Source organism: Colossoma macropomum, unplaced genomic scaffold (assembly GCF_904425465.1).
Source record: "Colossoma macropomum unplaced genomic scaffold, Colossoma_macropomum, whole genome shotgun sequence".
Taxonomy (NCBI): Eukaryota; Metazoa; Chordata; class Actinopteri; order Characiformes; family Serrasalmidae; genus Colossoma; species Colossoma macropomum.
In genome coordinates, this window is record NW_023494796.1 from 19886015 (window position 1) to 19910067 (window position 24053).

The following is a 24053-nucleotide window of genomic DNA, read 5'->3' on the forward strand; positions in this document are numbered from 1 at the left end:
TGTAATAAAAAAACTATGAAGGCCTGCCGGTGACATCCCATGTAAATAAAAATAATGCATGGCCAGGCCGCATTAACGCGTAGTAACGAGATCCTAATGCGTGGCGACGATTTATAAGCATAGGAACAAGATAATTAAGTTGTGGCCAAGTCTTTAATTATCTCATACCAATGCCTTACTAAGTCGTGGTCACATACTGGGATCTTGTTCCCACGACTTAGTAAGGCCAAGCCATGCTTTGTTTTTATTTATATGGGATGTCACCAGCAGTGACACTGGTTGCATAATGTCTGTGTGTAGCTGTTTTAACACTCTACATGTACATTTAACACTGTGGGTTTTTCAGAGCCTTATCACTGCTAATCACTCAGCGGTTCACCGCCAACCCTGCAGTTCGTCCTGAGGCTCAGGCACATCAATGCACCGATATTATCTGTGGAATTCGTTTCGCTTTGTCCACTTCCTCACAGAGTCACATTGTGTATCTCTTAAACACACAAGCGCTTACATAATGTGTTTAGCTGTTTTAGGAAGACCTCCCATATGAAATGGGAGTCTAAACAGACTGCTTGCCCAGGGCAAAAAAGTCAAAATTTCATACAAAATTCCTCATAAAATGACTCTTTCCCTACAGCAGTGAGAAAATTAGCTACTCCTAACTAGCCTTGTAGGTTGAAACTAAATTTGCCTAATAATATAACAGACCTGGCTCACAGTTCTTGAACACCTGTGCAAGAGTTTTAATAATGGAAACAGACTGAACAGACAAGTAAACTAAACAGAGAAACAAGCTCATGTGCAGAAACAAAACAAAAAGAGGATGAGATTACGAATAATATGTATGGGGAGGGAAGGCTACTGGAGGCAGACCTGTGATAGAGGCCCAGCACCAATAGAGGACAGTACAAAGGTGCTGGAATGAGGACCAAGGAGATGTCCACAGAGGCTCACTGATGGTCTGCTAGAGTGACAGTGGTCCTTCTTCCATCCAAGACGTTCCCAAAAGTGACCAATGGCCTGTCCTCTCGAACATAAACCTCTTGGTTCAATCACTGGAGGTTGCCCCTTCTCCTGTGAAAGTCCAGGAGGGCCACCACAGCATAGACTCAAGAATCATCAACCATGAAGGCTGCAGGTAGAGTTTCAAGGGGGTCAGCTTCCTGTGATGGAGGGCACCTAGGAGAAGGATCAGAACAGACTTAGAGAAATAATAGACAACAAGAAGAATGTTAAAAGAGTAAACTGGAAATGGATAAGAAACAGGGGCCATCTGACTTGGAGGAAGGCACTGGGCCCCCTTGACTCCAGTTAAGGTGTCTCATCCCCTCCATGCATTCACTTTACCAAAGCCAACTTGATTGCAAGGAAATGATCAATCACGACCAGTATGGTGGTGTGTTACTGTCAGATTCTGGGAAATCAGTGACAAAGTCCTCCAAGAAACCAGGGGCACTGAGGAATGGGCAGTAGCTCTAGAGTAGTGGTCACCAACTCTGCAGAATCCAGCTCCAGCCCAAATCTAATACCCCTGATCCACCTAATTCAGTGGACTGATTTTTTTAATCAAATGTTTTAATCACAGTTGGAAGTGAAGTCCTCAGAAAAATAGCTCTCCAGGAGCAGAGTTGATGTTCTAGGGAGGTGCCAGCAAGTCTTGGCCTGAGGCACCACACTGGGTCACCAGCTGCAGTTTCCTGGATCTCCTTGTCAATATCCCGGATGATGGAAGTAACCAAAAGGTGGGTCACAGACTGAGAGCTGATGAAGAGTCTTTGGTCTTTGGGTCTTTAAACTCTTCACAAAGCATTGGCTTTGGTACTTTTAGAAACACACTGATATGAAATAGTAAACTGGAAACAGGTCAAGAAAAAAGCCTAACTGTCTGCTGAGAATTGAGTCAATGAACCATCTTGATGAACTTGGCAATTAATGTATTCGTTGGTAGACATAACCTATGGATGAAAGGGCTGGATGGAAGCCAGTGCCTTCACCTCTTCAGGGCCAGCTTGACTGTAATGACATCTCCTCTGTACTGAGATGAGCTTCATGGAAAAGAAGGCAGATGGGTGGAGTTTGAAAGTTAATTTTCACATTTATGCCTTTCCTGCAGCCTATTCAGTCTTTATCTGAAACCAGCAAGGGAGTAGATATAGCAAGCTCAACTAATGCTGTAAGAGCTCTAGTGTAAGGGTTTATAGAGCATATATTATTTTCTAGTTGATACAACTTTTAAATTATCCAGAAGAATGTGAAACTAATATTGTTCAGGTTATGAAGTATTAGTTTTTCTAAGGATATTCTAAGGAGCAAGTATTAGGTTTCAACTTCAATCTTCAAAAAGGACAACTAGGACCTTCTATCAGTCAATACTGGCTGGGGTCCTATAGGGAAAATTATCTGAGTAATCTCTACTAAAGAACTGTGACTCTTTCTTCTTAAGCCACTCTAAACAGTAGTTGGAGCTAAATTAAAACAGACAGTGTCCTCTTTAAAACAAAAATACACCTATGCTCCACAAATACATTATTTTCAGTAGTAATCACAAAAATAACACAACACTGGAATAGTTCAAATAGCTGTTAAAAAAATAAAACAGAACTAAAAACAAGCCCAAACATTCTCAAGATGGAAGCATGCAATCTTACAGGTAAAAATGAAGGGCAAAACATCTTCAGTGTCTTACTGTTTGTGAGTTGTAGTGTTCCTTCCTTCCGAATATGTTCTAGAGTGATCAATCAGTAGAACTACAGTGACCACTGCCAGCAGAACAGAGAATGCTAATCGAATCATGGACTCAGTGAGACCACATACCTCAGTGGCACCTGAAAGAGAAAGAGAATGAATGATTTTTTCAATCAGGTTTTGAATGGACCTATGCTTTGCACTAAAACCTCTCTTTTCTTTCTGAGCTACTGTTGAGAGATTGGATAAGCTTTATAGGACATTCCATTCAGCCTGGAGAGAAACTGTAGCACAACACTCCAGAAGTAGAAAAGAGAATAGACAATAGCCTAGCTCATGCACCATGTAGTAACCACTAAGAAGTGACGTACTGAATTGACTGAATGGGTGCTGATATGAACAAACTAGTGCCAATAGTCTTGACAAACGCTGTATGTTGCTTTGATTCCATAACTGTAGCCCTCTCATCAAAGCAGATTTTAAATGGCAAGTTGCATTGATGGTTCTCTTGATAAAACCAATGTTATTTCCAGCTACAGTGAATTTGTTTATTACCAAAGTATATTGAATCTGAAGAGTCATTTACATGCAAAACGCATGGCTGCCAGCGACATGAGTACTTCAGCAGACTGCTAACAAAAGCAATAGCAAAGAGCTACAATTCCACTCAAAACTTGATATAACATAACAGAATGAGACTGTTGTTCTTAAGGAGTGAAAATTAGGCATTGCCTTTGTCTAGTTTTCATGTTCAGCCTGCCTTCACGTTCATGTGAATCAAATGTAACTAAATCATATTACAATACAAAAGTAATAAGTACATTTTGATCAAGCCATGCCCACATGTGTAGCCATAAAAAACATTCTCTTTAGTGTCAAATTTGGGCAAATAAGACAAATGGAATTAATTACCATTAACTACTCAAAAGACTGGGTTTAGTCAAAATGCATTACTTTAATCCACCCAAAGACAATGCTGTTAGTCAGCAATGAAAACATAGTTTTATGTAAAATGCAAAGGAAAATGTAGTTTTTTTTTCCTTCAGATTAAATGGAATTTTGTCTGAGCTAATGGTTTTAACCTGTAGGCCGGGGCCCCCAAGTGGGCCGTGGTAGTACTGCTAGGGACTGTTGGCAGCCATTTTTGTTTATTTTTTTCAAAGCACAAATCTTCATTACACTATAAGGACATTTAACCAAACCAATAATTTAAAACATGACAAATGTTAATGCTGTGACACACACACACACACACACACACACACACACACACACACATATTGTCCTAATCATTCCTCTTGGTCACAGGGAGCTGGAGACTATTACAGCAGTCATTGGGTGGAAGGAACCCCCAGTCTAAGCTGAGCTTACCCAACAAAGCAATAGTTAAAAGAATGCATGCATATACAATGTGTACATTCTGGTGTAATTCTCATACCATTATCATGGGAGCAGATCTCTGTGATGTTGAGTTTGGATGTGCGGTTGCTGACAGGGTTGGCAGTCACACAGTTATAGATGTCCTGATCTTCATCACTCACCTCCAGATGAAGAGTGAGTTTATCACTATGATCAGAATCACTGGTCTGGTTCAGTATCTCTCTCCCTTTAAACCAAGACAGAGTCATTCCTCTCTGACTTTCTGCAGAGCACAGCACTGAACATCTGGATCCAGATGTTGATGCGGAGAATGAAGGACCACGTACTGAGAGTCTTGTAATGTAGGGAGAGGACACCGTAGCTGAAGGACATACAAACTGAGATCAGGTAGAATTGCACATTGTGACTGGACAATTCAAATGAAAAGCATCAGTAGAAACTACTGCAGAAACTATGTCTGTTGAGCATTTCACAAATTAATATTTATATTTCAGTTTTAAAGAAAAAGTAAAAGGACTGAATTTACTTACCGTAGACATTAAGACTAAACATCCATTCGGAGGATCTTCCAGTAATGATCTGTAGTATATAAACTCCAGAATCTTCCCTGCTGATGTTTGTGATGGTTAAAGATCCGCTGGTTCTGTTCAGCTGCAGTCTGTCTCTGAATCTCTCACTGTAATAGTCTGTAATAATCTCTCCATCATTGACCAGACTGTTTACTATCTTTATATCTAAATTCTCTGGGTGATGAAACCACAGGAACTGAGCATCACTCTGAATTCCTTTTAGTCCAGTATGGATGGTTATAGTGTTTCCCTCCAGCTCCTGCAGTCTGACAACCTCTTCTCCAGCTGAGCACAGCAGACCTGAAATGACATGTCCTCATATACATCAAGAATTCTAAATGCTTTTAATATCAAACTATTCTGCCAGAATTATCCTTCTGTTTTCTCAACTGAAGCTTGCCTCACCAGAAAGAAATGGTGCCATCTTACATAATACATAATGCATAATACAGTCTTTCCTCACAAATATATACTTGGACACAAGTAAATATTTAATCAATAAAAATATCCACAAAGGTATATCAAAATTTGACCTGGGTTAAACTTGAACGTTGAGTGTGAGAGTTTAACTTGGACATTTATGAAGCACTGGGTTCTTTACTGATGAATAATGGCAACATAGCTTTATTTATTTCATTATAAAATATATAAACAGTGAAGAGAATTTCGGTAATAATCTCTGCTGGGGCTAAGCATGAATTACATACATGAAGAATACGATCAATAAGAGGAATGTAGAACATCATAGCAATAAAAAGAGGCTCATGGGAGATGTGAACCCTCATTAAGAAAGGGATAGTAGGAGACCTTCGCTGTCATTTGGCATTTGTAAGCAGAAATCATGGCCTCTCCTGACTCTTTTTCTACAGAATGCTATAAACCCAAACAGAAAAATATGCATAGTGTGTTTATATTCCTTCATGGAAAAGATATACTGGCCCCATCAGAGCTGCACTGTCACTTTAGACATTATATATTGTAACTATCTTATAAATGGTGGGTGTAAATTGGCCCTGTTTGTGGAAACAAAGAGCGTATGTGATGTTCTGCAGCCATGTTGGCCATTTCCTTTGTGGTCTGTGGTGAGTGGCTCTACAGAGTCACCAGAGTGGGACTTTCTTCATGTTTTGGCAGAAGTTAAACCCTACAGAATTTCAGTAAATAAAAATTTCAGTGTAATGTTTTTTTTTGTTTTTTTTCCAGCTGGACCTGCAGGACAGTTTGTGCATTTAAGGGTACATTTACATTGTTTATAAATCGGGGGAACTAAAATGTACCCTTTTCTGCGAGTGCAGGAGAGAATAAATGGAAAAATCTGAGTGAAGTGGGTGCACAGAGGAGGACAAACCGCCGCGCTCAGCTAAAAGAGCGAAAAGGGAATTTACCTGCTGGCCAGAACGAGAGAGAAGGGAAGCAAGTAAGCTACCTGCAGTAACGGTAGTGGCCTTGTGGCAACAACAACCCCAGGCAGCGGGATTTAGGGAGAACCATCAGGATTTTGTCTTGGGCTGGCCAGGTCATTGCAGACCCCTGTTGCTTTGTGTAACCAGCATCTGCAGGACTTTCTCTTTTCACTTAGAGTTACAGACAGAGTTTCACTTCTGCCAACACATGATCAAAATGCCCCGCTGGTTACTCTGTAGAGCCACTCACCACAGAGCCCACAAAGGAAATGGCCAGCACAGCAGCAGAACAGATCATATATGCTGTTTGTTCCAACAAACAGGGCCTACTTAAACATAATGGGCCTCATTCACTATTCATTAAGAATTAATTTCTACTTAAAGCCCATTTATGCAGTTTTTACAAAAAATCTGACATTCACCAATGTTTTCTTATCTGGGATTTATTCTTAAGTAAGAACAGAATCTACACACACTCAAGAACACAAAGTTGCGAACAGCTCTGCGGTTTAAGAACACGTCATGAATCTGATATAGGCTTTTTCTTAGGACCTCTGTCAAGAACACATTTGAGAAGAAACTTAGGAGGATACTGGTGAATGAGGCTTAATCTTTTGGAAAGTGTCTTTTTTCATTTGAAGAAGTAAATGTTCTACTCAGGTTTGTTGATTGTCAAATCAATTTTTAAAAACACTTGAACATAATCCACAGTGAGTGGACACTTCTGTAATATTGTTTATTGCTGATTATGTCAGCATCGTTTTCAGGTAATTTTTCAGGCAGAGTAAATAAAGCTGTGTGCTGCAACTATTAATAGCAGCTACATGCATATCAGTGGATAACTCTTCTCAGTGCTTCATAAACGTCTCAATTTGTCTCAATTTAAATCACATTTTGATATCTTAATAATCCTTTTCCTTCTCTTCAGTTCAATTTCTTTACTGAACACTTATTTCTGAATTACTTTATGGGGTTTATTTAACTCTGTTCTGTTGGTTCAACTCCTGGACTACTTTGTTCTTTCTCACATCTCCCGCGTTGGAGCTTTACCATATTGTTTAATGATCAAAAAGAGAAACAGAGGTTCTGCTGCTGTTCTATAGGGAACTGATTTAGAGCTGATACATTTTCAGTCAAGCTGTACAGGACTGGGCTACTTTTATTACTTTTGTACTTGAGTTATTACTAAATTGAAATAAGTCTATGTTTACTTGGCTCTATGTCGCTCTATCACTCTCTGGATATTGAAAAAGATGCTCACCTGTGGTGTAGATGATTAAACAGATGCAAGCTCTGCTACTGGAATCCATTCTTTAAGCATGTTGTGGAGTTTCTGTGCTGTTCAGCTCTCACTGTGCTCTCACTCAGTAGAGGTGAGTTATACTCTACTTCTACTGTCACTGTTTAGAAAGGAAGTGACTGAACTCAGTGTGCTAAGAGCTTATCAGCTTCCGAAACGCACCATCAGGCGGAGCTAAAGCTCTAATTAAGACAAAAAATCATTTTTGGGAGAATTTTCTTAAACACATGACTCCTAACAACCATACAAATCCTGGTGGACAATCAAAACTTTCTACCAAAAATCAAGCTCCCCTCTTCAGATCTGAAAAAACCCACAGGTGTGTCTGTCTGTTTGGGATTGTTTGGATGGTGAGAAGCAGAAAATCCATCAATTTCTAACTTTGGAGGTGGGAAAAATATCACCGCAGATGTCTTTGAAAAACTGAAAGCAAGTCTCCTGAAAAGAATAGAAGCTGTAAACGTTCAAATGGTGGACACTCTAAACACTAAGAAATATGGTGTTGTATTTATTTGTTGAGGCTTCTCTGCAGTTTTGGTTAAACATATTTTCCGCATTTTTGCCAACATTGAAAAATAAACAACTTAATGGTCATTTTCATTGGATATGAAAGAAATGAAAGGGTGGTCTCTGACTTTTGGACACTATTTTACTAGTATCATTGTTATAATTGTACTATTATTGTTACTGTTGTTGTTGTTGCACCAGATAATTAAATTAATTATAAATAAATTATAAACTATTCACAACAAGTGTGCACAAACAGATGTCTGTCAGGTCCATTTACATAACTCACATATTAGCAAAATTAATAAATTCATAAATACTCAGATCCAGTCAGGTTAATTTATTTAATTTATGGCTTTTTTTTCAAATATAACAATACTGCAAATACTCAAAATAAACATGTGTAACATAACTGTGTGGGCTGCTGTTTAAGAATGTTGCCCCTGTTGGTCTTTTAACCCATTCATGTCCAGCGACTAAACATAGGATGATAAAGAACTGGATTACATTGCTATGATTGGTCTAAAGCTCATGTGTTCAGTCTTAGCAGCCACAGCACTGCAGAGTTCAGCCTCATTAAACACATCAGATTCCACTCATCAGCTAATGAGCAAAGCCTTCTTTAGTTGACATTTCAGATATGAAATAATAGGTGAAGAAAGAGAGAACACTGTATTTAATATGTGTACAAACCTTATTACACTCTGTGAGTTTGATTCTGTTCAGTTCTAAGCATCATTAACACTGTGTGGTCTACTTGTGTTCTGCTATCAGAAGAACATTTTGTTAGTGGAGACACTTTCTGTTCAATTTCAAACTGATCCGGATGTGAAGCGATTAATCAGGATGGAGACGGTGGCCAGGAATACCACAGCAGAGAGGACCATTCTGACCACGAACTCAGCTGAGCTATGGTGATGGATACCGGACAAGCCTGGACAAGAAAAAGTGAGTGTGTTTAGAAGAGCAGGAACGTTTACTCATAGCTGCTTCTTTGTGAAAACAAGTGTGTCTAGAATATTCACCATTCAGTTGACAATAAAAAACAGTTTTGACTTACCTGCATTAACATCACAGAGTTCTGTAATGTTGACCTGAGTTGTCTGATTGCTAACTGGATTAGCAGCTACACAGGTGTAAGTAGAGTTGTTTGGGTTGATTATATTCAGAGGAAGATAAAGATGTGCACTGGAATCTGAGCTACTGATGCTGGAGATTCTCTCTTTCTCTTCATACCAGGACAAATTCACATCCTTCCCATTCTCCACGGAGCACAGAGGAGAACACGACACTCTGGGATTTACTGAGCGCTTTTCAGTCTGCTTTCCTATGATTGGCTTCGATACTGGAGCTACAAAATACAAAACAAAACAACAAAACACATAAGAAAATAGCACTGCAGACACTTTGCACAGAAGTATAACCACTAACACTGCCAAAATATAGTAGCGTCTCTGCCACAGAATGCCTGGTGGGAAACAATAAACTGTATGGCAGCAGCTGACTTGCCAATGAAACTACACACAAACCTGATCCAAACACAAACACACTCCATCAGTGAAAATGAATTCAAATACAAATTAACATAACGTGGTGCAGGAGTTAGTGGAAGTGGAAACAGGAATATGAGTGATATAATAACAACATTAGATCTCATAAAACCTTGTTATACACCAACACATATCAGTGTTGGAAACACATTGGTTTCCTGGCATTAGGAATAACACGCCGTGTAATAATGCAGAAAGACTCACTAGTGATGTTCACTGCTTAAAAAAGATGATCTTTCTTCTGGGCACTGGTCAACCACCAATCCATGAATAGATTTATTTTCAATTGATAGCATAGCAAGTGCATAAAAGGGCAGGCAAGGGAAGCAGAAGAGTGTTTTTAGCTACACTCTCAGTTAGCCATGTTTTTCTTTTGAACCTTTCTGGGTGGAAGGAGCAGTTTTTGTCCTTTCGAGACTGAATGATGTTGAAATGATCTGGCTGGTGTGGTCCCAAATGTTTAATCTCTAATTTCTGCTCTAATGGCAGGGTACCAAATGTAACTTTCATTACATTTTCTAATTGACTTGTTATATTGCCTTGTTATTAGGAACAGCTACTATAATTGAGGAACAATGACTAGCTGTGTAGCAACTCCCATACCGTAAACGGCATTCACTAAACATCTGGACATATTTAAATGTATTATTTTTTATTGGCTGCTCACGGCATGGGGCCAATGTGATCGGGCCCCACAGCTGGTTGTTGAAAGCGTGTTGAACATGTGCAGAGTGGTTTTTAACTGCTCACTTGGTTAGACAAACACTGAGGGGCCCCATGCTCACCAAACAAAGACTGCTAGGAGAAATAGGTAGCCAACTGGCATTTACACAACAGGTACAGGAAGATATTTGGAATGTATCAGACAGCCCTATGATTGTCATGGATGATAAACACGCAACAATGTTAATTACGAAGAAAAAATGTATATGTACATATATTAGTTGTTATACTGAATTATTGATCGTGTAATGCACTGCTCCACAGCTACATCATCCCCTAATGTAGAGACGCCAAAATACTGTTAACCACTAACAATACCAGTGTGTTAAGAACTATAACCACTAACAGTATGAAATATACACTGTATTGTAATAATATATATATATATATATATATATATATATATATATATATATATATATAATAATAATAATAATATATTCTGTTGGTCTCCTGTCTGAACCCAGTTCTGCTTATCAATCTGTAGGAAATACTGTTACTAAACAATAATATAATATTTACTCACCATAGACATTAACACTGAAACTCCAGACTGATGTTATATCAGTAATAATGCGTAGTTTATAAACTCCACAATCTTGATGTTTGTGATGGTTAAAGATCCACTGGTTCTGTTCAGCTGCAGTCTGTCTCTGAATCTCTCACTGTCATAGTTTGTATAAGCCTCTTTAAACACCAGACTGATCACCATATTTATATCTACATTCTCAGATTTATAGAACCACAGCATGGAAGCATCACTCGGAATTCCAGTTAGTCCAGTATGGATGGTTACAGTCTTTCCCTCCAGCTCCTGTAGTCTGACAACCTCTTCTCCAGCTGAGCACAGCAGACTTGAAATGTTAAAATTCGTTGTTGATTTAGGTGTGTGAGTACACAAAACTTGTTTTTAAAGTTTAGAGAGCAAAATGATGTAAAGGTTAAAAGAATCATACATCCAAGCCAAGAACCATTTCTAAACTTTTATTTTGAAGAGTTAACAGATCAAGACGTCACTGTGGTTCAGGTTCTGTGTGGCTATTAAACTCAGAAAAGATACATATATACATATATATACATATATATATATATATATATATATATATATATATATATATATATATATATATATATTTCTTTACACATCATCTTAATTACTGACATTGTCCTTCTTTCATTCTTTTCTGATAATGGATTAACCCTTTATACTCTAAAAGGTCCCCCATGAACTGCTCACTCTCAAAATTTAGAAACTAACTCACTGTTTAGTTTCATAGCAGTTCGAATAATTGAATAATTTAAAGCAGTAACTGAATAACAAGCTGTAAGATGACTCTTAGAAGTAAAATGTTATTGTATTTTCCTAAATTATTCATTTTAATGACACAGTTATATGATTTATTACAACATTACGAATTCCATTTACATTCTGTAGAACAGTTTTAACACTTTCTGACTGTTTATTTATTAGATATTGATTAAAGACAAAAATTTAGCTTTTTTTTGGAAACACAAAATAATGGCAACTTCTAATAGTTAATAACTAAATCTCAAGCCTATAGTACCATATGAACCTATAGGATTGATAAAACTGTGTTACTCCACAGCACCACCTACTTTAAAATAGTAGACAGCAAACCCACAACATAAGCATAAAGGTTCCATGACTTGTAGCGATAGCAGAACCCACGGTGATCCTGTACAGAACTACTCTCAAAAAAGTATTGCGTCAGGGGTCACTGGCGCACTGTCATCCAGGAGCTGAGATCTCGGAGAGCCGTACGAAGAAGCTCATGGGAGATACGCGACCCAGTTAAAGGAGGTACTGTTCACATTGGTTTTTGTTGTTAATGTTGCTGTTGTTTAGTTAAGGTATGTGTATGTGTTATTCTGTGTCTTGTTGGTTGTTTGTGTGTTGAGGGGGGTCACCATGAGGTTGAAGCCTGTGGTTGATGGTGACCTTCCCCACAGGTCTATATAATGAGCCTTTATAAAATGGCTGCACTCATAGCAGAATCGTGGCTTTAGGTGAAACTTATTTTGACTGCCATTACAGTAGACAACAGATTCTCCATCATAGTGTTCAGCCTTTTAACGAAGCAAAGAACCATCTATGATTCTATTGGTTCTTTAAGTGCTCACATGTCTATATATAACCACTGCCTTTACTAAAGAATTCTTTTTAAGGGTTTACAGGTACAAAATCTCTTTTCATCTTGGTTAATACTTTAATCAAAACATTAATCATGCATGTTAGATACTCTGAAGTGCTGCTGACCACAGAGCCCACACAGGAAATGGGAAATATTGCGATAGAATCACATTTACGTACTCACAAAAAACATATAATGTGTTAATTTTTTCAAATACACAGTGTCTAAAGAATTCTAACAATGTAGCATTGTCGGGGTCGGTGGATTTAAAAATAAAAAATCAAATCTGAATTTTAGATTTTGGACTATGTTTTGTGTAAAAAAAAGTCATACATAATAATAATAATATACATAATAATTTGAAAATAATTTAATAAACCTACTCTTTTACAAACTAAACAAATCATTCAACAGATCCTAATATCCTCACCCTTTGATCACCATTCAAATGTCATTTGTAAGATATGGTCTAAATGTTCTCTGAGTTTTTCAACACTGATTATGGCATATGGCTAAAAACTCAGTCTTAACAAAACAACAGAAAACTCAAATTTGATTGTGAATAAAAGTATGAAAATGTAACCAAAAGAAATTAAATGTGTTTTTCTTTATTACAGTGAATTCAGGTGTTGGACATAGATGAATTAAGACAACTGTCACCAAAATGATCCACAAGCCAAAAAACCAACAGTGGCAATTTACTTAATTGCAATTTAAGTAACTTCGCTAAGACTGAACTCTCAGATACCCTCAGTATTTCAAAGATATCAGGTCAACCATCATATGAACTTTAAACAAAGACTAAAAAACAATGAACAGCGAAATGCCTTACCAGCAGCGCAGATGAAAAACCAGACAGAAGCCTTCATGATGGATTTCTAACAGCTGCCCACAGAGCGACTTTGAGCTCGTTTACTGTACTGTAGAGGCTTCAGTGTGCAGTGATACAGCAGAGCTGCACTGAAACTTCACTCTGAGAAACACTGAGTAATATAAGCATGAATACAGAGAAAGAACTCCCAGATCAGAAAGGTACAGTCCAGCAGATGGCAGCAGAGTCTGTGCATGTGGTGATGTTTAGAGGGGTACAGGCTTCTGCTACTTGTTAGACACATCAGCTTCACAATCCTAAATCCATCTCTCTTTATTCTGTACTAATGCATATGTAAGTATACAGTTACTAACTTTACCCCATATGTTGCTGCACAGTTTATCAGTTGCCCTCTGCTCCACTCATCATTGGTCAGTTTCTGAGCACAGGACTGCTGTTGTCCGGATATTGTTTGGGTGACTGGCATTCTTAGCACAGTTTTTCCACCTAATCTTGCACCTGTAGCCTAGGGTCAATTACCACAGACAAACAGTTTGAACATTTGGCTCCTAGTGTTTGGCTTCTGTGTGATATGTGCCACTGGGAACATCCAAGGCCTTCAAAGAAACCCCAGTGATTAAAAAATACCTGTCTGGAATTTTTGGTTTTTGTTAATTTTAATAATCATACTTGTTGTGTTTAAACTCTACAAGTGTTGTAGTAATACTCTGATTCCATCGTTAAGCTTTGAAGATTTAGTTGGAGTCAAAAGAGTTAAATTCTTAAACCCCAACTATCCTCCAGTAGATACAGCCAAGCAATCTCTTCCATTGGTTAGGGCTTCAGGAGCTGCACAGAAGGCCTTAAATGTTAGAATAACATAATTACAGTGCCCTCCACAAATATTGGCACACTTGATAAAATATGCTGCAAAACAGGCTGTAAAAAATATTTCTTCTAGCACAATATCAACAAAAATCTAACATTTTTTGAAGTACAATGAATGCAAAAAAACTAAATTTTATCAGGAAATAATTTTTTGTTCAACATTTTTGTCAATTCTGTGTGCCACAATTATTGGCACCCCTTATTTAATACTTTGTGCAGCCTCCCTTTGCAAAGACAACAGTCTTCTCCTAAAACGCTTAATGAGACTGGAGAGCACATGGCAAGAGATCAGAGACCATTTCTTCATACAGGACCTCTCCAGAACTCCAGCACCACACTGTGGTCTCTCCTCTTCAGCTCATACCACAGGTTTTCTATGGGGTGTAGGTCAGGGGACTGGGTGGCTGGGTGGTCAGTGAACCATTTTTGTGGTGATTTTGAGGCTTGCTGTGATTTTGGTGATGCTTTGGATCATTGTCCTGCTGGAAGATCCAAACTATGGCCCTGTTTGAGCTTCCTGGCTGAGACAGTCAGGTTTTGATTTTATTTCTGCTGGTACTTGATGGAGTTCGTGATACCATGTATCTGAATAAATCGCCCAGAGCCTTTGAAAGAAAAACAGCCCCACAACATCACAGATCCACCATCATACTCTGAAGGCAGCTATTAACTGGATCAAGCGTGTTATATAAAGGGTGGAGCTACATTGTGCAGGGTGCCAGATTTACAGGATCAGGATACAGTACCCTTGAAACATGACATGAAACAAGACAGCAGACAGATTCAGTTCATTGAGTTCAACAACTATGGCAATTTAACTCATGTCAAAAACGGTACTGTAGTAAATGTTTTTTGCTGTTTTTCTGACAAATATAATAAATAAATAAATCGTACTTAATGGTCATTTTCACTGGATGTGAAAGAAATGAAAGTTTGATCTCTGACTTTCACAGACTTGTTATTATTATTGTACTATTATTACTGTTGTTGTTGTAGGTAATGAAAATAACTACAAATAAATTAGAAACTATTCACAACAATTGTACATAAACAGGTGTCTGTCAGGTACATGTATGTAACTCACACATTAGCAAAAATCCATAAATCTATAAACACTCAGATCCAGTCATGTTATTATATGTGTAACATTTATTAGTTTTTTTTTAAGTATAACAAAACTGCAAATACAAAATTACTCAAAATAAACGTGTAACATAACGGTATGGGCTGCTGTTTAAGAACATTGCCCCCTGTTGGTCAATAGATATATTTGGCTGCTGATTTCAACCTTTGATGTTCACATTTTATACTCTCATTCATCAAATTTCGTTTGTTCTTTTAACCCAGTCATGTCCAGCAAATAAACTCAGAATCAGAGTTTAGTTGCTAGACATGAATCAGATTTCTTTGCTGTGACTGGTCTAAAGCCAATCAAGGTCAACGTTTGGCTCATCAGGTATAACAGGTGAAGAAAGAGAGAACACTGTATTTATTATCTGTGTACAAACATTATTACACTCTGTGAGTTTGATTCTGTTCAGTTCTAAGCATCATCCAACACTCTCTGGTCTACTTGTGTTCTGTTATAAGAAGAACATCAGCAGTTTGGAGACACTTTCTGTTCAATCTCAAACTGATCCGGATGTGAAGTGAAAAATCAGGATGAAGATGGTGGCCAGGAATGCCACAGCGGAGAGCAGCATTCAGACCACAAACTTAACTGAGCCGTGGTGATGGATACTGGAGAAAGATGGATACAAGAAAAAGTGAGTGTTTAGAAGAGAAAACTCCAGAACGTATGACTGTGTGTATCAATATATTCAGTTTTCTAACTTTGTAAGCTGCACAGATCTCACCTGTGCACAGCAGAAAGATATTTTCACTGGAAAAACATGAAAAAAACCTATGGGAAAATGCACTATATTGTACTTTGTTGGGACAGGGCCAACTTAAAACTAGGAACATTATGACGTGTTTGAAAACCACATCCTAAACAGTTGATACAGTCATGTTTGGGTCACACATGAACTGCTCACCCTCAAAATTTGGAAACTAACTCACCTTTTAGTTCCATAGCAGTTACTGATTAATTTAAAAGAGTTACTGAATAATAAGCTGTAAGATTAACCCTTAGAAGTAAGATGTTATTGTTTCTTCTAAATTATTCATTTTAATTACATAATTATATGATTCATTACAACATAATGAATTCCTTCTGCATTCCATTTACATTCTGTAGAACAGTTTTACACTTTCTGACTTCTTTTATATATTTAATAGATGTTGATTAAGGAAATAAAGGTAGCAAAAATGTAAATTAAGCTTTTTGTTATTTTTGGAAAACAAAGCATGTTCATGCGCAAAAAGTTTTCAGCAAATTCACATCATAATAAATATCTTCTTTGCTATTTAATAACACAAATATGATATTAAAACTTCAGAATCAGCACTTTCAACAGAATTTCTCTGCTGTGAGTGAGCAAGAGTTTATATCAGTCTCAACATGTGCTAGTATAAACACAGTAACAGCAGCTTTTAAGGTTTAATAATTAAATCTTAAGTCTACAGTACAGTATGAGCCTATAGAAAGATAGATATAAAACTGTTACTCTACAGCACTTTACAAGAGTAGACATCAAACTCATAATTAAAAGCATAAAGGTTCTATGATTTGTAACAATAGCAGAACCCACTGTGATGCTGCATAGAACTATTCTCATACAGGTATACAACAGATGCTCCATCATAGAGTTCAACTTATTAACATTTATGATCAAATTGTGTGCTGAGTGTTCACAATTCTATACATAACCACTGCCTTTACTTACAAATTCTTTTTTTAAGGGTGTGCAAGTATAAAATGTCTTTTCACCTTGGGTAATACTTTAACAAAACATTAAACGTGCATGCTAGTAACTCTTAAGGGCTGCTGACCAAAGAGCCCACAAAGGAAATGGGCAGTGCTGCACAGAATCACATTTACATGCTGTTCTCACAAACATGGCCTACTTACCCAAACCACTTAATGCATTAAATACAGCACTTGAACAGTGTGGCATAGGTAAGGTTGGTGGCTTTGAAAAAGAACAGTTAAATATTAATTTTAGATTTGGGACTAACAGTGAGGTCATTTTTAGTCAAGTACTGACTAGTTCTACAACAGCACAAGAAACATTTAGACAATAATTTTATCTTTCATAATTTAAAAAGAATTTAATAAACTTAACTCTTTTATAAACGGAACCATTAACTTAACAGGCCCTAAAGCTCTCATCATTCAAATGTCGTTCATTCACCCAGTAAATCTTATTTACATACTGAATCAGAGACTCTACTCAAGTTTAAATGATCATGTTTCCATGGATTCATTATTTCTTAATGAAAGTAATACAGTTTAACACAATGTCACTGTCTGAAATGTAAGATTTGGTCTAAATGTTCCCTGAGCTGGCCTGAGCACAAATCTACAAAAGGTTTTTTAGACATTTATCAAACCATAAGCTAGAAAACTCAACAATAAAACATCCAAATTTACTTGTGAATAAAAGTGTGAAAATGACACATAAGCAAAAGAATCAAATGTGTTTTTTTTCTCTTTATTATAGTAAATTCAGTTGTTGAACATGAATGGGTTAGGACAACTGTCAATGAAATGATCCACTAGCCAAATAACATCTGGCCAACAGTGGAAATTGCAATGTAAGTAACTTTGCTAAGACTGAAAGTTATGCTAGTTGTCTGGCCCCCCAGACATCGACAGACATTCAAAGACATCGGGTAAACTATCATATGAACTCTAAAGAAAGACATAAAGCTATGAAAAACTGAGCATTTTACCAGCAGCACAGATGAAAAACCAAACAGAAGCCTTCATGATAGAAGTCTAACAGCTACCCAAAGAGCTGCTTTGAGTTCATTTACTATTTTCAGTGCCCATATTTTTATTTTTGGGGTCTACTATAATAGATTTACATGCTTCAGTATTCCAAAAACACATTCTCTCTCATACTGCACATCTGTTTTCATCCTCTGCCTGCTCTGTTAGAGCTCCTGTGTCTTTAAGCCCCGCCTTCTGATGATCACAGTGTTCTGTGACTGGTCAGCTCACCCATTTCTGATGGTCAACCACCAGTGCGGTTGAAAGACATAGACATAAAGCTATGAAAAACTGAGCATTTTACCAGCAGCACAGATGAAAAACCAGACAGAAGCCTTCATGATGGAAGTCTAACAGCTACCCACAGAGCTGCTTTGAGTTCATTTACTGTACTGCAGAGGCCTCAGTGTGCAGCGATCCAGTGGAACTGCACTGAAACTTCACTCTAATGAACACTGAGTAATGTAGGTATGAATAAGAAGGAAGAGCTCCCAGATCAGAATCATACAGTCCAGCAGATGGCAGTATGTAATGTCTGTGCATGTAATGATGTTTGACAGCTAGGTGGGGTATAAGCTTCTATTACTTCAGGTGTGGGGAACTGAGGGCCAGCGTCCAGCAGTGTAATACACTCTTAGTTTTGATACTATTCACTTTTGAACATGGTCTGCTTGTGCTCTGCTACAGAAAAAAGAAAAAAGAAAAAACATCAGCAGTTTGTCAATAGTGAAATTTGCTATTCATCACTATTTTGGATGTGAAGTGATAAAGCAAGATGGAGATGGTGGCCAGGACCACCATAGCAGAGAGCACCAGTCTGACCACAAACTCAGCTGTGTGATGATAATGACCTAGAGAGACAGAGAAAGACAGACAGACAGAGAGAGAGAGAGAGAGAGAGAGAGAGAGAGAGAGAGAGAGACAGAGAGAGGAGAGAGAGAGAGAGAGAGAGAGAGAGAGAGAGAGAGAAGGGTTAGAAGAGAAATCTCCTAAATGCATGACTATACCAATATTCTTTTTTGTAACTTTGCTAGAATTTTGCATGAAATATTCAGTAATAAGCAGGTTTTCTCTGTCCCAAAACATGACCAAAATGTTCACCTTTCTAATAGCAGCAAGATACATAATAGAGTAATAATAGTTATGACCTTACCTGTACTGTTGAGCTGGGTTGTCTGATTGCTAACTGGATTAGCAGCTACACAGGTGTAAGTAGAGTTGTTGGGGTTGGTTACATTCAGAGGAAGATAAAGACGTTCACTGGAATCTGAGCTACTGATGCTGGAGATTCTCTCTTTCTCTTCATACCAGGACAAACTCACATCCTTCCCATTCTCCACAGAGCAGAGCAGGAAATAAAGGTCTCTGCGACTCACTGAGCATTTTTCAAGTTTAATTTTTATGATTGGCTTTGATACTGGAGCTGTGGAAAAAAAAATACATACATAAATACAAGATACAAAAAGAATTTAAAAATAATGTCAACATGCTGATAACCACTAGCAGTAGGAAATGTCAGAACACAGGAGGAGCAAATTAAAATGTGCTTCAGTACAGCCATAATGTGGTTTCTTTTCACCAAACATTAAAGAGGACCGATTATGCTTATTTTCAGTGCCCATATTTTTATTTTTGGGGTCTACTAGAATAGATTTACATGCTTCAGTATTCCAAAAACACATTCTTTTTCTCATACTGCACATCTCTTTTCATCCTCTGCCTGCTCTGTTAGAGCTCCTGTGTCTTTAAGCCCAGCCTTCTGATGATCACAGTGTGCTGTGACTGGTCAGCTCACCCATTTCTGATGGTCAACCACCAGTGCAGTTGAAAGGGGGTACTGGCATCCTGTTACAAGCTCTGCCCCTACAGGCAGGCAATAAGGATTGTGTTACAAGATGACATCACCTTGTAACAAAGGAAAAGGGCTGGAATTCCGACGAGGTGTTTCAGGCAGCTCTGTGGAAGAGAGTTACTCCCTCTGGCATGTACTTTGGGCTTTGTGACTTTGCAGACCATTTACATGCCCCAAAACTACATAACACATTGAAGGAAAGGGAGAAACGGGAAAAGCATAATATGTCCCTTATTATCCCTTTAAGGATAATAAATATATTTTTGTTATAGTGCCAAACACTGTGTTGATGTACATATAGACCCTTTACTTTGAAAAAGGTTTCTGTTCATTGGTCACTACAATTGATGCAAATAATACAGTCAATAATGTTGGTCTAAAGACTATTCATTTACGTTCTACCTCATTCTACAGGAAATACAGAAACTATAAAGATAAAATGCAACATATACTCACCATAGACATTAACACTGAAACTCCAGGCTGAGACACTTTCACAACTGATTTGTAACATATAAACTCCAGAATCTTCTCTGTTGATGTTTGTGATGGTTAAAGATCCACTGTTTCTGTCCAGCTGCAGTCTGTCTCTGAATCTCTCACTGTAAGAGTCTGTAATAATCTCCCCTCTAATGACCAGACTATCCACTCTCCTGAGGTCTACATTCTCAGATTCATACAACCACATTATCTGGTCACTCTGAACTCCTGTTATTCCAGTATGGAGGGTTACAGTGTTTCCCTCCAGCTCCTGCAGTCTGACAACCTCTTCTCCAGCTGAGCACAGCAGAGCTGAAATGACATTAAATAGTTCAGTCCAACCCGTCAGATGAAATGCACTAAAGACATTCCATCATATCTCATCATTCATTTACACTCTCTAAAAAATAAAGGTCCTTTTTCAGAGTGATGCAACAGAAGAACCACTTTTGCTTCCCTGAAGTAACTTTCCATGGCTGATTCTTCATAAAACTTCATGTAAATGAGATGTGAATAACCTTTTTAAAGTTTAAAGACTAATTAACATGTTCTATACATATTAAAGGACTTTTCTGGAACTTTTCCTAGAACCATCTTTTTATGGCAATGTGAATAATGGCACGATTTACAGTGGAGGACTAAATAAGTAGACTTAAATTGGTACTATTTTTATGCCAGAGTTTTTTTATACTCTTTTTTGTGGAACCACATCATCCAAAATTACTTACATCTTATTTTTATAAAACAATAATAATACTAATAATTAGAAGAAGAAGATAAAGGAGAAAAAGAAGTTACATTTATATAGTGCCTTTCACAATCCCAATGTTGCTTTACCTAGAAAAAAAGCAGATGAAGCAGTAAAGGAGGAAATCTTCATGAAAAAAAAAAAAGTCTTTGAATCAGATTTCCAAGTAGAAAAAGATGAGCAGTCACAGAGAAATTGAGGAGGAGAGTTCCAGAGTTTGGCAGCCATGGCATTGAAGGACCTACCTCCCAAGGTGAAAGTGACAGAGGTAGTGAAAGAGTTAGATGGGAGGTTGTGCAGGGCTCTGATGGTGAGAAGCAAGATTTTGAACTGTATATGGGACAGGACCGGTAGCCAGTGTAACTGAGAGTGGATGGCGGTGATGTGAGCTGAACACTCAGTGTGGGTGAAAGCTCCAGCTGCAGAGTTCTTAATATATTGTAGCTTTTGTATAGACTTTACAGGGGGACCAATGAAGAGGGACTTATAGTAACCAATATTAGACATAATGAAGGCATGAACCAAAGTTTGTGCATCGTTATCAGTCAGGAATGGGCAAAAATGAGCATTGTTACGTATATGAAAGTAGCAGTCTTAGTGAGGGACTTGATATGTAGATCAAAATTAAAGGAAAGGTCAAATAAAACACTAAGGTTTCTGGCAACAGTTGCAGGCTTAACAATACAAACAGAGAAATTGGATGATTTGGGTGGTTAAGATTTAGGGCCGACCAGCAAAGCTTCAGTTTTGTTGGTGTGTAATATGAGGAACTATTGTGCATCCAAAGCTTTAAATTGGAAACAGAACAGAAGGAGGGGAATCTGAGAGGAAGTATGTACTGAGATATAACTAATATCATCTGCATAGCAGTGAAAGTTAAGACCATGTCTACTAATAATCTGGCCAAGAGTAGATTAGGAAAAAAAGGGGTCCAAGAACTGAACCCTGAGGAACACCATGTGACTGTTGTCTGTTTCTAAGATATGACCAGAACCATTGTAAGGCTATATCAGTGATACCAACAGAGGAAAGCTGAGAAATCAGAACATCAAGATTAATAGTGTCAAATGCTGCACTTAATATTCAGACAACCACTATCAGGAGACCAGAGAAGATCATTAAACACACACAAGAGGGCTGTATCAGTGTGTTGTGTGTATCAGAGTGCTGTGGTGTGTACGGACACCAGACTCAAACTTTTCACTGAGCAACCACTCTTACGGTTGTTTTAGCAAAAAAATTGACGGTTTGAGATGGATATATAAATGGACAGAGAAGCTATATGTGGCTAATGTACAATAGCAAGTATGTATACAGCAGTACGATACTCACCAGAAATGTCTTCTGAAAAAAAAACTTAATTTTTTAATATTACGTTTTTAATAATTAGTAAGTATGTAATAATCATTTGACTGGAAATTACATAAAGAAAAGGGTGGGCCCTTACTTTTGCACAGTATTGTTTATACTTTCTCACATTTGTTTACTGAACCAAGACAATAATCACAGTTTAGGTACATTGGAATTAATTTTTTTTATAAAAGAATGACATTTCTGGTGTACATGCCAAACATCAGATAAGATTTTAAAACACATCAAGAAAGCCATCAAATATATGACCCTTTTGCAAAATGTGGAATGTTTCCAGCATCTTACCTACAGCACAGATCAAAATCCAGACCCTCATGCTGGTGGTCTAATATGAGTCCAGTGTATGTACTGTAACCCTCTTGGTCTACTAATGCAGTAGATCTGCACTGAAGCTTCACTTTGAAGAACCGTATTGAGTAATATAGGCGTGAATGTAGGCCTTTGGTTCAGAGGCACACAGTCCAGCAGAGGACAACAGAGACTTAATGATGCAACATGTGGTTCCGTTTCTGGTCATGAAAGACTTTAATAAAAAAAAGACATGACCTTTCCACAATTTCCTTTTAGTTTAGCAGATGACAACAGAGACTTAATTGCACAACTTGTGGTTACAACAAAACATCAACAGTCAAATGATTTAAGACGTCACGTTAATTCACTTTAATTGAATTGTATTTATGTGATTGTTTTTTAACAGTAGATCGTTTCCCAGAACAGTTTTCCAGAAATCCATGACCGGGATCTAGACCCCTACTGAACGAGAGGAGGGCAACTGGGATGGGAACTTACAAAACAGGAACAAGAACCAAAACTTAACACTCACCATCCTCTGTTCAACACTGAAAAGCAGAATAAAATGAAAAAAAATGTGAGTTTAAGTGAGACTAACAGAGCTGCTCGGATTAGATGAAAGAGAGATCCAATGTAACCAGCCAATGTGTCTATCAAACACTGTCAGAATACAGAGCTGAAGGGCTAAGAACTGTGTAAAGCATATCTCCAAAAAGGTAATTTAACAGGACAAGGCAAAATGTTCTTAGTTTTTAGAAATATTTTCTTCCAAGTAATTTTGGACCATTTCTGTTAGTCCATTCATCATGACATTTTGACACAATCTAAAGGGCAACTGCTTTTTTCAAATGATTTCAAAAATGAAAAATGACAAATATGGAGATGCAAGGTTTTGTTCTGACAGTGCACACAAACCTTTGACAATTTCATTCATTTAACTCACATACTAACAAAAAGCTATGAACTATAAATACTCTGATCAGCTCAGTTTTTTTCTATATATATTTACATACAATTCCGTAAATTTATAACCGCTATTTAAGATCTTTGCCGGCTTTACCTAATAAATGACATATACAGCTACCGATAGATACTCAGGCTGGGATTAACTTAGGTTTAGATAATTAGACTGTGATTAAGCCTAATGCACATGCACATGATGAACAGCCAATTGTGTGAATCATTAGAAGTTGTCGACAGCGAACAATCATAATAAAATCATAATCACATAAAAGCGAAGAAAGCAAAAAATTTATAATAGTAAAAAAGCACAAGCATCCAATCATCAGCAAAACATAAATTAGCCAGTTATAACTGTATATGATTTAGACAGCTTGTGGTAATCACTGTTATAAATTAGCCTTTAATTTTACCAGTACCTTAGCTAGCAAGATTGGTGGCCCCCAAGTGAATCCTGTTTTACAACAAAAATGCTAGAGCCAGCCCTGCCCCTAGTGGTCAACACATG

General features: G+C 37.6%; 1 protein-coding gene across 1 annotated transcript; it reads right to left on the bottom strand.

Annotated features, from left to right (window-relative positions):
• Window positions 1-1106: 1106 nt before the first annotated feature.
• LOC118816825 (Fc receptor-like protein 5) lies at window positions 1107-22651 on the bottom strand. The gene is made up of 9 exons (XM_036583420.1): window positions 22580-22651; window positions 20152-20487; window positions 18997-19266; window positions 18581-18694; window positions 8902-9192; window positions 4593-4931; window positions 4121-4423; window positions 2684-2822; window positions 1107-1176 (listed from the first exon to the last, which is right to left on the bottom strand). The coding sequence occupies exons 1-9, from the start codon at window positions 22608-22610 to the stop codon at window positions 1107-1109; spliced, it is 1893 nt and encodes a 630-aa protein (XP_036439313.1). The 5' UTR covers window positions 22611-22651.
• Between the last annotated feature and the right edge of the window lie 1402 nt (window positions 22652-24053).